The 14,050-nt window shown below is 39.8% G+C and overlaps 1 protein-coding gene across 3 annotated transcripts in view; it reads right to left on the bottom strand.

Moving 5' to 3' along the window:
- ADAM22 (ADAM metallopeptidase domain 22) overlaps nucleotides 1-14,050 on the bottom strand; it is a 1,168,071-nt gene that overhangs the window by 94,076 nt on the left and 1,059,945 nt on the right. For all 3 annotated transcript variants that reach the window (XM_085631338.1, XM_085631339.1, XM_085631337.1), the window contains one exon: nucleotides 108-208. In XM_085631338.1, the coding sequence (XP_085487464.1) occupies nucleotides 108-208 (101 nt within the window). The remainder of the gene's footprint in view (nucleotides 1-107; nucleotides 209-14,050) is intronic.

Below are 14,050 nucleotides of genomic sequence, written 5' to 3'. Positions count from 1 at the left end.
AGCAGTTTAAATTATCTTGATTGTGTTGAGCTTGGGGCGCTTCAGCTTATGCAAAATCGCTTTTAACACAAGATAGCAAATGCAATTATTTTTCTGAGCCCCTTTACCTTGCCAGGAGTTGCTTCTTGGCCGTCCATTTTCACAGACATCAGAAATGTGTTTGGTGTCTGGGATCCTTTCGCTCCATGAATGAGACAGTCCGTTTGACCTGCAATCGGAATGCACATATGTTGTTCACTGCTCTCACAAAATGTCTCCTCCAAGTGCTGCAAGCTTGCACGCTATGACAAAACACGGCTCGGCATCGCATAGAGTGCATAGCGCAAAAATAGACAGACAGCTGAATGAAAAAGCGATTAAAAGACAAACGAAAGGAACAGGTGAAGACAAAACATTAACTTGCTCAATGAAGAGGATAGGCACACAATGTTCATCACACAAAAAACAAGGTTAACATGACTGTTTTAACAAAAAGAAGCAGCTGTGCTTTTGAAGCTAGAAACAGTGTTAGAATACGTTAAAGCATTGTTAATTAGGTTGAGTGTTAATCTGTCCTGTGATATTTTGGCTTAGTATATTTCTGCATGAGTAAACAATTATTTTTGGATCATTTTACTTTATTGAGTTTGGTGTTAAGTCAAAAAGGCAAGTCTTAGAACTTGGTCCAAACCATTAACTCTAGAGAATGAATCATGGGTGTACATTCTCTAGGTCAAGGGGTGGAGGGAAGTCTGCTTTTCTAACAGGATTATTAACTACAGGCAGCCCAGAGCTATGGAAAATATCTGAATCTGCAGAGTTACTCATTTCTAGGTAAAAAGGAGGTAAAATCAATAGAAAGGTTACTGAAAAAATTCATATTAATATTTCAAAGACCAATTCCAAAAACAATTAGAAATATACACCCTGTTGCACTCTCAATATTGATTTTCAACATTTACAGAAGTTTAAAAAACAGCTCAGTTAGTTAAAAAAATCGATCCTAATTCAAATAGGTGGGATCTCTACCCCTTTCTGTACAATTTGTGAGTCCATATCTTCACAGCGAAGTGATAGAAGGCAATTTTTACCTTCACTCACGTTTCCCAAGACCCCCCTTTGCATGGCTGTGCACCCAACGAAGCACATCTTGTTGCATTCAAGTGTTGCGGATGACATTTACTGGGTAAGTGAATTGAACGGGGGAGGGAGAAAGGAGGGGGGATTCAGTGCAAAAGTGTAATTTATTGTAGGTCACCAAACCTAAGACAAGTTTGCAACTCAGCTGATCTGCTTTTAAAATAAGGGGGTACCTTTGCCATGCCTACATGATGCTAATCTATGTTAGAAGCCACCACTGAAGCGCCACCATTTTGTCCTCCGTCACTCCCCCTTCTTCCCTATTGTCTTTTCATGCTCTCTGTGTGCCAAGAAATATATTGAGGTACTTTCAAAATGTGCAGACATTTTGCAAATAGAACCACCATCTGTGTGAACTAAGAAATGATGGGGAACTACCAAACCTGTATTTTCCACAGAAAGAGAGCCGTGCCACAGATCTGTACTTTCGGATAATAAGTCACCTACCCCAAATTTACTTTATGAGCACAGAAAGTTAGAGTACAAATATGTGTATTCTACACTCCGAGTAGGTTCATTCCCGAAGACAGTTCAGTACATCTGTCGCCCTGAACCTGGAAATTGCACTGAAACCCTTATTGACTCACAGATTAGTGAACTCGGCCTTTGAGGTGGAGGTGGGGCCTCAGGAATGCACCACAGTATCTCCACTTCACGGGAACCGGATAAACTTAGCGGATATGCGGGAGAAGTCAGAGTGTTATCGGAGCTCCTCTACCTCGCGGCCATCTCTTTCCGCTTCGCAGCCACTGTGTCGCACCACAGTATCTACTTGCGGTTTATCACTGTCAGCAATAAGTCATGAAAAAGAGTGGATAAAAAGTAGACTCCTTTCGAGTCCATCAATGTGAACTCAATCTAAGATTGTCTGAGAATAGATAAACCCCTAACCAGTCATTCTCCTCTGTGTAAACCAAGATCCCAAGACCTGAGATGTAGGATTTGGATTAGTTAGAGTGTTCATAAAAAGCATTCATTTTTATTGTCATGGTCTGGTGATTTGTTTATGTAAGGCAAAACTACAAGCAGAATGCCTTTTTGGACACACTAGCAATGACTTCTCAAGGAGGTAAAATTGAGATACTGAGGCAAAAGTGATGTTTTCAATCAAATGCTTAGATTTTTCCAACTTTTATCAGCATTTTGGCTCTTTCACCTTTGTGTTGTACATAAAATCACATACATTTAAAATCGATAATTTATTATATTTTATACAAGTGGCCCAGGATGGCAACATTTATTTGTAGCTCTGGCACATCTTTATCCTCTGGAATGGCTCTGATGCTTTGAATGCAATTTGGGGGTAGGAGCCTCCCCTGTTGAGGACCACTGCTGGTTCCAAGACTGGCCACAGCCTAAACTATGTTCTGGAACAATGACCTACACAGGACCTCAATATGGCAGCTGCGGCCATCTGGTGCCATCGCAGGTGAGAGCAATGCGGGGCAAAATCACCCAGAATCTTTCTGTAGTCCAGGGACTAGAGGGCAAATGCAGTGAAGGCCCCAAGTGGAGCGCCATATTTGGAGAGGAGCTTTGAGGCCTGGAAGCAGTGGTGTGCAGAAATAAGGTTTATCGTCGAGAGTGAGGCTGAGTTGCACTTGGAATGATATCTGGTGGTCTGCCCTCTACAGTGGGAATGCAAGGCTTCCATTGTATGACTGATAGCCCAGAGTCTGGTTACTAGCATTGAGAAGAGGCCTCTTAACTACCATAAATGTGCCACTAAATACAAGACTAACTTTTTTACATTGTAAGCTTCTATTTCCAAATAGGCTACTGGGGAAGGAAGTAAGCCTGCTTGAAGCCCTCAATCAAGGAGAGTCATTTATAATAGGGACTTTAAGAGTGTTGCAATGCGCCTCCAATAGGATTGAGAAAAAAATGTCAGTGATGGGGAATTAGAAACCATGAAAACCTTAATGGTCGCCACAAAGAGCAATATAGGGACACTAAGACCCCTGTATTTGATTGCAGAAGGCTGACGCAGACGAGCGGTGAAGTTAAATGGAGCTAGAACCAGATACGTGCATATTATTGTGAATATAGTAATGACGTTATGTACAGGAGGACCACGAAATGGAGATGCATGTCTAGGGACTGAAAAGACTAAACTGGGAGTCTCAGAAGATCTGGTAACGTGTACAGCAGCTGGAAAACAGGGATTAAACGCTACATATATTAGAGTTCCCATCTTCCCAGACAGCATCAAAATGGTGAGGCAGATGGAAAGCCTAAAAAGATGAACAAAATTTTTATCATGTTGGGTGTAGAGGTCTTGTTATTAGCAGTGGCCCATGCATGAAAGAGCGGTGGGGCGGTGTGGTGGAGGGGGCCGGGTGGTGGTGGGGATTTTGACAGATGACGACAAGGGAAAATTAATCATTTATTTAATTTCCCTCGTGGTTGTCTGTCGAAACCCGGTCCAACCCGGCCCCACCACTCTTACCTGCACGGACCGCTGCTGCTTGTTATAGTTCCGGACTCAGTTGAGGATAGTTTAGGATTACAGACGAAGAGAGAAGATTTTTTTTCTGCACCCAAACAGAAGGGGCTAGTGTCTTTCTGATGGTGCTTCAAGCCTAGGCTCCGCTGTGACCTGAAGTTAAACTATTTTTGAGGGACTGTAATCCTGGTAAATGCAGTCATAGGTCAGGCACAACATATAGAAAAGACTACATGTTGACCAGACAACTGCGATGTTTGTCAGAACATTCAGGCTTTGCCAGAGGTATTACATAATGATGACCCTAGGGCATCATTTTCCCTCTTTCTTTCATATTGCTACATTTCTGGGAGGGAGAGATTTACTCATTTATGCTACAACAGAGGTAAAAGTTAAATTTTAGGTCTGACGTTTGGGACAGTTTACCTGTCTCACCAGATTATTGGTTTAACATTTTTTTTATCCTATATAATATGCTTACAAAAGGGGTCTTTGAATCAACTCTCTTCATCCATTGGTCATTTAAGTTGTAATTCACATTTAGCTTACGCCCATCACAGCATATCAGTGGCTCAACCCACTTTATCCACTGGCTAAATTCAATATGATTGACAGAATTTTGCTCCTTCATATGCTATAAAATGAGTCTCATTTAGTAGATCCACCAAATGCCACAATTGTTTCCTTTAGTTCCTTCTCTTGAAGCTGTGCCATAAATGTAGGTAAACTAAAATATATTTGCTTGTGATACACCAATGGAACATTATTTCACATTGATGTCTGGAAAATAAAGTGTTATATGACATTTTCTAAAACTAATTATCGACATTTCCCAAAATTTGTAAGGAATGACAATCGAACTTACTTAAAAAAAGGACCTGTTTTCTTTTGTTTTTTCTTTGCTATGTTGTGCTCCCAGTCAGTGCTGAGGAACAGGAACTTGTTACACACTGCAGAACAATGCTTTGCTTTATTGTTGAAGATTACACAAGTAATGTGCACATGGAGATTCCATATTGCGAAAGTCTTGGTGGCTTGGGATCTGACTGACTGGCCACCAACGCCATATTTTAACAACTCATCACTTCGCCTAATCCAGAAGTTGTGCCATTAACGCAGTTTACCCAATAAATGTCTAAATGGAGCACAGCTAAATTACAATAATGGAACACGTAGTAATTTAAGACAAAAATGTCTTACTACATTTTATAAAATACAATTATTTATGAATAATGTTCAAAATGGATCATTTAAAATAAATTGTCTTAAAAATAATAAAAGTATTTTTGTAAACAAAGTGTTACAGTTACTGCACACAGCACAATGTGCTGTTTCAAGACGTTACTTTATGTGCAACAGTGCAGCCCTGTTTATGTTAGGATGGCATACCCAGTTTGGGGCACCCCAACAGCAGGTGATATGGAGCTGTAATTTCTTTATATCTATTGCTGCCCTTTGTTGTTCCTGTGATGGAGGGCTGTCCCCTGATCCCCCAATACTGTAGCTGGATTCTTGTATTCTTCATTTTCCCAACCTAAGGGAGAACATATCATGCTTGGTAGCACAGCAGAGCAACAGTGCTGCTACTAAAAACCAGTCTGCAGTAGGGTATTTTCTTTTAGGATTTTGGGAAGGTTTCAATGAATGGAGTCGCCATTCAGTGAATTATGGTAGAGAAGTTAAAGTACACTGACTGCTGATCGTTTGTTACTGGATGCAGATGTTTTGACTCTTGTTGATTTGCTATAATTTCGCTTTTTACTTAAGATTATTATGGCGATTTCTTGCAATGATGGAAGTATATTTTGAAGAAGATAATTACTTTTTTATTGTGTTTTTATTTGATTTGCACATATATACTTTCATGGGATTTGCTGACTAAATGAATTTTGATGACGAATTAATGAATACATTTTTTTAAAACAAGCATTGGCAAAGCCAATCGGTTGCGGCAATGCGAGATCTATGGGCTTTGTCAATGTCATTGTGTTTCAGCATTGCATGGCCAGATGGTAAGTGTTCCCCATGCAGATGAAGCACCAAAGCACCCGCAGCTGATGCTCCATTACTACCCTGTGTAACCACGGGGCATACATTAACAAGGCATCCCAAATTAAATTTGATAGAGAGCAAAACACAATATGAATGTGTCAATTCACTTTAATGAGTGCCGCCAAAATTACTTAGTAAAATCATGATACTTATTTTGTTCCTCTATCAAGAACAGAAGGTACCGTCTACCACAGGGCAATTCATACTTGTGACTTGTATGTTACACACACATGCTTGGTGCAGGCACTCAAGCCACTGAGCTATCCGACTTGCTAGAAGTATTCAAATGCGAGATAATTGCATGCGTGGATTCAAATTCAGGAATCCTTTATTCATTCTATTCCCTCTTTCTACTAAATGGTGTTTTCTGGGTCACTGTTGTGTCTATCTGGTTTGACATCAACATGGTATAGTCTGACCATACCTCCCTTCCAGTCAGTGTATTTGATTTACAATGACCACCTAGATGTCAAGGCCATTGCAAGAAAGTGGCAACCCAGCTCATTAGGCCACTGTGCTGTTATCACTCGGTCACATCGCTGGATCCTGGCAGGGCTTACTCGACCTTTGGACATTCTGAGAGTAATAAAATGTATCATGTTATTATGTGTAACAGTAACAAATTCTTGCAGTACTTAGATATGTCAGCCTTAAAGTGTTATGTGATAGTATTGCATTATTTTTTTACCACTGTTGTTATTATGGTTCGCATGGGGCTTAGCGACTGTGCACATGCAAAGTACCTCTTCGTGCACCTGGTAGGTTGCAGTTTTTAATCTGAGTGATGTGAATTTACTTGGGAGCTGGCATCAACTTTTACCAAACGTACATCTCAAAGGTGGGGTGCCATCTGTTGAAAATACCTTTGTTTATTTTATCCTGTAATAAGTCTTTTACTGATCATTAGCTGTTAAACTGTAATTCTGCAACATAAACCATGTGCTTGCTTATGTACTGTGCACTATGTTCTAAACCACAAAGTGCTTACTGTACAGATGCACTCCAATGCATAGGAGTGCAGTTGGTGGCATGTGGCTCTTTTCAATGACCATCCAATGAATCGAAACAAGCCCTTCCCACAGCCTGTTTTATTAGTAACCAGCAGGCCTGTTATGATGTGGTCCTGTTTTTGTAACTATCTCATGGGTGGTGTGGGGGTAAGAATGAGTGTGTGAAGGGCAGATGAAACTAAGTGGTCATGAGACATTGCAAGGCAATGGAGACCATGGATGGTTTTTCTGATGTACCGTGCGCTGTATTGTAAACCACAAAAAGCATACTATACTCCAGCACCTAGGAGTGCAGTTGGTGGCATGTGGCACTTTACAATGACCATCCAGTAAATTGAAACAAGGCCTGTTTTATTAGTAACCAGCGAGCCCGTTATGACGTGTTCTTGTTTTTTTGTAACTATCTCAGGAGTGGGAGAATGAGTGACTGAAGGGCAGCTGAAATGAAGCAGTCACGTGACCTTTTCAAGGAAATGGAGACCATGGAGGGGATTGCTCATGTACTGTGTACTGTATTCCAAACCACAAAACACTTACTATACAGATACTCTCCAGCGCCTTTACCATTATGACACAGGGCAATGTAGCCACATGGGAGTGGGAGGGAGCAATCAACAGCAGGAGGAGGGTGATTGCTTGATGGGATAAGAAAAAATGCAGAATGGGGAGAGCAATTTCAAGACGGTTGGAGAAGCACAGGGCAAGCAGACATGGGGGTGCGGGATGGAGAATGCGACAGCGGGAGGAGAGTGGTTGGGGGATGGGACAAAAAATTAGATACATGATTTACAGGACTGTTTACAGAAATGGCGCAGCACCAGAGCAAGTGAAAACACTATGGCTCCTGAAGTGGGCTCTTAAAAAAAGAAAAAAGAGGTTCCTAAAATAGTCATTAAATGGGAGTAGTGAATGGATAGTAGCTTTTGGTCCATGCTCTCGGGGAGGGCTATACATAGGAAGAGGCATGACACATGCATGCCATGGACAAATGGGGAGAAAGATTAAGAGAGCAAAGATGGAGCTGGCAAATGGGAAGCCTCTGAGTGGGCTGAAGCCCACAAAATATATTCAACATGTGTCTTTCAAGAAAGCACATGCACTGTCTAGAGCCGAGACCTTACAATACAAATATGGGGTTTATTTTAGAAAAATAAAAATTTAAAAGTTGGAAAAAATGGGTTCCATAATTTTTCGGGGGGGGGGGTCTGTTGTATAGTTCAATAGTGTTATACATTTGGTTTAAATTGATTAAATCTGAAGGATGCTAGAAATTCTTTAATTTTATTATTGAAAATTTTACAAAATCATAATTTTTAGTTTTAAATGTAATTATTCATTTTATTAAACTATTGGGTTGCAGTGTTTTATTTAATATATACATTAAAATTATCATTAAGTAGCATTTAATTGTAAAGTAAATTACATCTGGGTTTACATTAGTTTCTAATTATTAGTATACTTTCATTTAAATCTAATAATTTAACACATTTGATCAACAGTTGATTTTTTCAAATACATTTTAAATTTGGAAAAAAACAATCAACTAAAATTGACCTAAAATAATTGTTACCTTACATCTTGCTCATGGTGTATGATATAATATTTGTTTGTAGGTATCTACTATTAATTTAGTAAAAAGTATTTGTTACAATCACCCTAATCCTCCCAAGCTCTCCCAAAAATAAACTGTTCATTTCTATACAATTGTACGTCTGCATCTAGAAGGGTATACAGAATAGTAAATCTACCCTCTCCCAGATATATGCAGTGTTTCCAATGTTTTTGGGCCTGGAGTTAGAATTATAAATCTAACGCTCTACAAATTTTTCCATTTTCCCTAATATAATTGGTACTGGTGTTAGAAGAATAACCTCCCAATATATGCACTTTCCCAAATGTTTATAGGCATGAAGTTAGAAATGTAAATCTGTCCCTTCCCTAATGTATGCACTTTCTCCAATGTAAGTGGGACTGGAGTTAAAATAGTCAATCTACCATCATCAACATATGCAGTTTCCTCAGTGTTTGTGGGCCCGGGGCTCGAAAAGCAAATCTAACTCTTCCCTACTTTATGTACTTTCCCTAATATGAGTGGGAGTGGAATTAAAATGATCAAGTTGCCCCCTCCCGAATTATATGTACTTTGCATAATGTTGGTTTGTAGAGTTAGAAAACGTAAACTGCTCGTCTTTGATTTATGCCCGGTCCTCTATTTATGTTGGATGAGAGTTTCACCCACTACACACACATTTTATTCTTTCAAATGTTTAGTGAATTGCAAATATTAGTGTATGTTTTACTTTCTTTTTTTCTGTTTGATTGATTTTTATTTGCATTTTTTAAATGAGTATATCAATGTTTATAATGTTTATTGAAAATGTTTTACAAAATGATATTTAATACATTAATACATTTTATTTGTATAATAAACAAATAATCTTTATATATGCATATTTTTATAATGTAAAATGTAATTTCAATTAAATATGTTTGCTTAGTGCATGATGATTTTTTTTAAAATTCATTGAATTAAATCTAGGTTATAAAAAATAAGTATAATGATGTATTTTTACTGGAAAATATTTGATTTATTTATGTGCCAACAGGACATAATTTATACATATTTTATACATTAAATATATTTCTACAGTATATTTTTTAAATATCTGTAACCTTTTTTAGTAAAAAGTACACTTGTAGGTTAGTTTTTGAAGTTACTATTGAAATATTTATGTTACATAGGAGTTTAAAAAAATATTTATATATCTTACATGTATGTCAAATCAATATTTTTGTTGTCGATATGTTGACAGCAATATTTTTGTACCACAATAATATCGTAGTCTATACTTATAACCCTGCTAAGAGAGATAACATTTAGATAATTGCTGTTCCCGCAGGATACTAAAGTCTGAGCACCCTTCTTGAGAGTAAAGCCACAAGATAATAAATTAGAACTACGGTGATAAACCCTTATGATCAGCGACAAAATGGTCATATTGATGCTCCGGGTGCTCAAATAACATCTTGTGTGTTGCAACAGGACGAGTCAAGTCATTAACATGTTGATTCAACCTGCATAATTTCAAAAAGACAAACAGGTCTCAAGAGCCTGAAGAGTCGGAAAGACTCAAGTGTCTGAAGAGTTGGATATTTCATCGTGAGGATTTTGATCCCTAAGATGATAGATGATAGGTATGTTTTTTTCTAGATGCAAAATAAAAGAGGAGCCATTGCTTTAGTAAATCAGTAAGAAAGTAAAAGCTTTATCTGATAGCCAGAATTGATTTTAGACTGTTTGTTTCTTCTTGAAGATATTTTCTGATTCTTTTCTGTTGTCTCCTTTGATTGCTTCTCCTGATATTGCTCACTCCAGTTATAATTTCTAGAGCTCAGGTTGACAGAGAGAAGTGACAGCCTGTCAGCTGGCACCCCGGATGCACACTAACCTCAGAAGCCGGATACAGCGGGAGCGATCCACGACGCTAGAGTCCTCTCTTCCCCAAGAACGGTATTACCTACGAGGACTCCAGAAACCCTCTATAAGCAACACCACCCCGGGGGAAAGGAGGGAAGAAGGATAACAGGGGAAGGGCTGCGGCGACTACGTGGAACCTGCACTCACGACACCCACTCCTGTAGAGAGAGAGAAGGGACAGTTGAGTCACCGGATCCCCTACCTCAGGGAGAACACAAGTACAGTGGGGGTGAAGTTCCCAGCACACACACTCAAACGGTTGTCCGTATCGCCCAAGCAGTCTCACACAGTACTCACGACTCAGCTGGTGCAGGAGAGGACGTGGAAGGAGTCCATTCCAGTCGTAGTCACCACGGGACAGGAGGCGGGCCGCTCTCCGAGCCTTTCAAGCGGCTCCAAGCGCAGGATCAACACACAGGACGGGCTCACGGCTGCAGCGTTGTCCAGGCGCTCTCCGAGCCTTTCAAACGGCTCCAAGCGGGAGGGGGTAAAAGGGTCTTGAGGGAGATAAGCAGCTCCCGAGGTGGAGAGACTCTGGTCAGGCCTCTAGTCACGGCGGGGCCCCTCGGGTAGAGCGCGCTTCAGTGATGCCCGGGAATGAAGCGTCGCGGCGTACCCCTCGGCGTCACGGGTCCAAGCGGAGCGCCTACGAGCGCTAAGGCCGTCCGTGCCGGGAATCAGGGGGATAGAGATAGGTCCCTGCTCTGGAAGCAGGGAAGCAGGGAAACTCGGGAGATAAGGAACTGCGAAGTCCGTTACCTCGCGGAACGCCAGGTGGAACTTGATTGACAAGCCCCCGGCCTTCCGTGTACGAGGCTTTTGTACTGCCTCCGGAAGTGCGCTCGCGCGGTCGCTAGGGGTGATGGGTATTGTAGTTCCATACCTCTCCGCCCCCTAGCGCCGCTCGGAGCGTCGCGGGTTCCGCTCAACGGCGAAGTCTGACACAGCCATTACTTGCCAGCTCTTACTTGCCTTCAAGGACCTGCCCTTGAGACATATAGAGTGGGTTTGAATGTCAAATCTTTCATCTGCGCCACAGATTAGAAAGGAAGAGCAAAGTGTTGGAGGTATCAGACACTTCAGGTGAACGTAAAGCTTATTATACAAGAGTGTAAAACCCAGAAGAATCAATCAGATCCATTTAGTCAAATATAAAAGCTGCATGTTGCATAGGCATCTTAACATTTCCTCACCCCTGGTACTCCTTCATGATTTTCCAAGGGTTAATAAAGAAAGTCACAACTTTCATGACAGCAACACAATTCTACTTTGATTGTAGGGTAAGAAGGGTAGTTTAGCATATCTAGGGCTGCCTGCTATGAAATAAAAATATGTGCAGGAATGTGGAACTCGGGTACGCAATTGATTAGTATTGTTGTCATACCAAATAAATTATATATGCATAGCCTTTTGTTGTGCAAAGCACCAGTTACATGCCCTGTTTTATGTTGTATTATTGGGTTATTAAATGCCTTTGTTCGATTAGGAAAAATGTGATGGGAATGTTTGCATAATTTCTCTGATGCCATTAGAGTAATCACATCTGGGTCTATCATCTGTGGATATATGATGCTGCAAAATCTTGTATTTAATTAATAATACTTTCTGTTATGTTATGTCATGTTATGCACATTTTTAGCAGGCACTTTCACACAGGAGGGTATCCTGGCACAGAGCAGGTGTGAGTCTAGGAGGACGTTCTTTCGTGTAGCAGTAGGTCATTCACATTTTAGGAGCGATGTAGGAGAAGGATAGATTGTCGGATCCTTTTTCTGTATATGTGTGATGTGTGCAAGTATGAGTATGGACTAGCTACTTTTAATTAAAGATGTTAAAATGAATGTGTGTAATGCACAAATATTTTCTAGATCAAGTTCATACATATGAAAAAACATGAAATTACTTTCCCTCAGAACAAAATGGCACTGAGGTTTTTATATAAAAATGTCTTAGGATCCAGCTCACTCTGTCTGTCCAGTGTAGTGATGTAGACCTTTCATCCTTTTTGACTGCCGAACTAAGACTTGACCATTCACTCCTTAAGTTCACAGATGCTTTAAAAACCAAACATCTAGTAATTTCTTCCTAAAGATAGTGCATTAACTTTGGTAATAAATTTTCTGGTGGATACTCTATCTAAATGCACATTCCTCACCTTGTAATAGTAGCACCTAGGTGCCAGACTGGGTCCTGGGAATGGCGATTCTCCAAGCAAAGTGATATGAGAATCAAAATTTCATTAAAGACTCAGAGGCTAACATTATGCATAGCATCTTTTATTGCCATTTCTGCAGCACCTTTAAATAATTCACAAAATATCATAACACTAGAACTGGAACACACAAGTCCTTAAGTATTTCTACATCCCAACATTTTTCCTCTTTTAATGTAGTGAACTGTAACTTCTTCAAATAAACTCTTCTTCTTGAAATCGCCCATCTTCTTCTTAATAAATCTTCCATTATTCTGTACAAAATAAAATTAATCCTAACTCTTTAAACCAACCCATTTTTTTTAATAACAATAAACTTAACACATCGGTTATATACATTTTAATCCCAAACAACTACTTCCTCCATAATAACCCAAAAGGGTCGTGGAGGGTGGGATAATGTTAGCCTCCGCGTCTTTAATGAAATTTTGATTCTCATTTCACTGCTTGCTTGGAGAATCGCCATTTCATTACAAGACCGGAGGCTAACATTATGCATGTTCAAAGCCTCTCATAACAAAATTTAAAACATGCGCAATTGGTCTGAAGTAATGTTTTGCAAAAGTCCCTGCATTTGACCAATCTCCCGCCTTCATGATTTCCTCCAATCTGCCACCTGACAAATACATTTTACTTGCCATTGCACCATGTAAAGAATGTGATTTGAATAATCCTACATCTAATCCACACTCTTTCATCACATTTTTCACCCATCTTGAAATAGTAGCAGTACTAACAGGACGAAAAGGTTTCACATAAGAAATCAAGACTTGATTATCGCCATCTCTCGTATTCTCTAAGACCCTACTTTCATACTCATGTAAACAACTCACAACACACAACTTCTTTTCCTCCTTAAATTCTGGATAAAAAACAGAAGTTGACATTGTCTTAGTTCTTTTACTAATCTCAAAAAATACACCATCTGGTCCTATCATTTTTTTTATCTACCTCCAAAGCTTTAACATTGGAAACCCTCTTACATGATACCAAACATACCAAACACACCAACTTCTCAGTAAATCTCTTAATTTCCAAATATTTATTAGATGGCAATGCAAAAATAAAGACAGCATAACATTAACATCCCATAAAACACTGTAACGTATCTTAGCTGGTCTCCTTAATCTCATACTCTTCATGATCCTACATACCATCACATTTCTACCTACAGATTTCCCATCTATAAATTAATGCCCTGCCGAAATCGCAGATCTATAACAATTAATGGTTCTGTACTCCAACCCTTCATGAAATTGTTTTGTTAAAAAATGTACAACTTTCACTATAGGAGCCTCCACGGGATCCAGACTCCTTTCCATGCACCAACTACTCCAAATTCCCCAAACTCCTTTGTATCTACTCCTTGTACTAGGGGCCCATGACTCTTCCAACAATTCTGCAGCCTCTTCCGAAAGACCTTTGATTCCGCTAGATCTCCAGACACTTTCCAAACAAGAAGGTTAAAAACCCCGCTCAAAACCAAAGGATGTTCTTCTTCTGCATTCTTGAGTAGTCCCTCTCGGCAGGCATCAAAAACGGTTCCGCACATGCTAGCTCCATTACTGATGGGAACCAAACTTGAGATACCCAAAAAGGTGTCACTAGGACTATGTGAATCTTATCGTGTCTCAACTTCAACAAAACTCTCTGAATTATTGCGAAAGGTGGAAAAGCATAACCCTTCCTCCCTTTCCATACTTGTTGAAATGCATCCATAGCAGCTGCTTTTG

The sequence above is a fragment of the Triturus cristatus genome, chromosome 10, assembly GCF_964204655.1.
Source record: "Triturus cristatus chromosome 10, aTriCri1.1, whole genome shotgun sequence".
NCBI classification, from domain to species: domain Eukaryota; kingdom Metazoa; phylum Chordata; class Amphibia; order Caudata; family Salamandridae; genus Triturus; species Triturus cristatus.
This window is presented reverse-complemented; position numbering and strand designations above follow the sequence as displayed.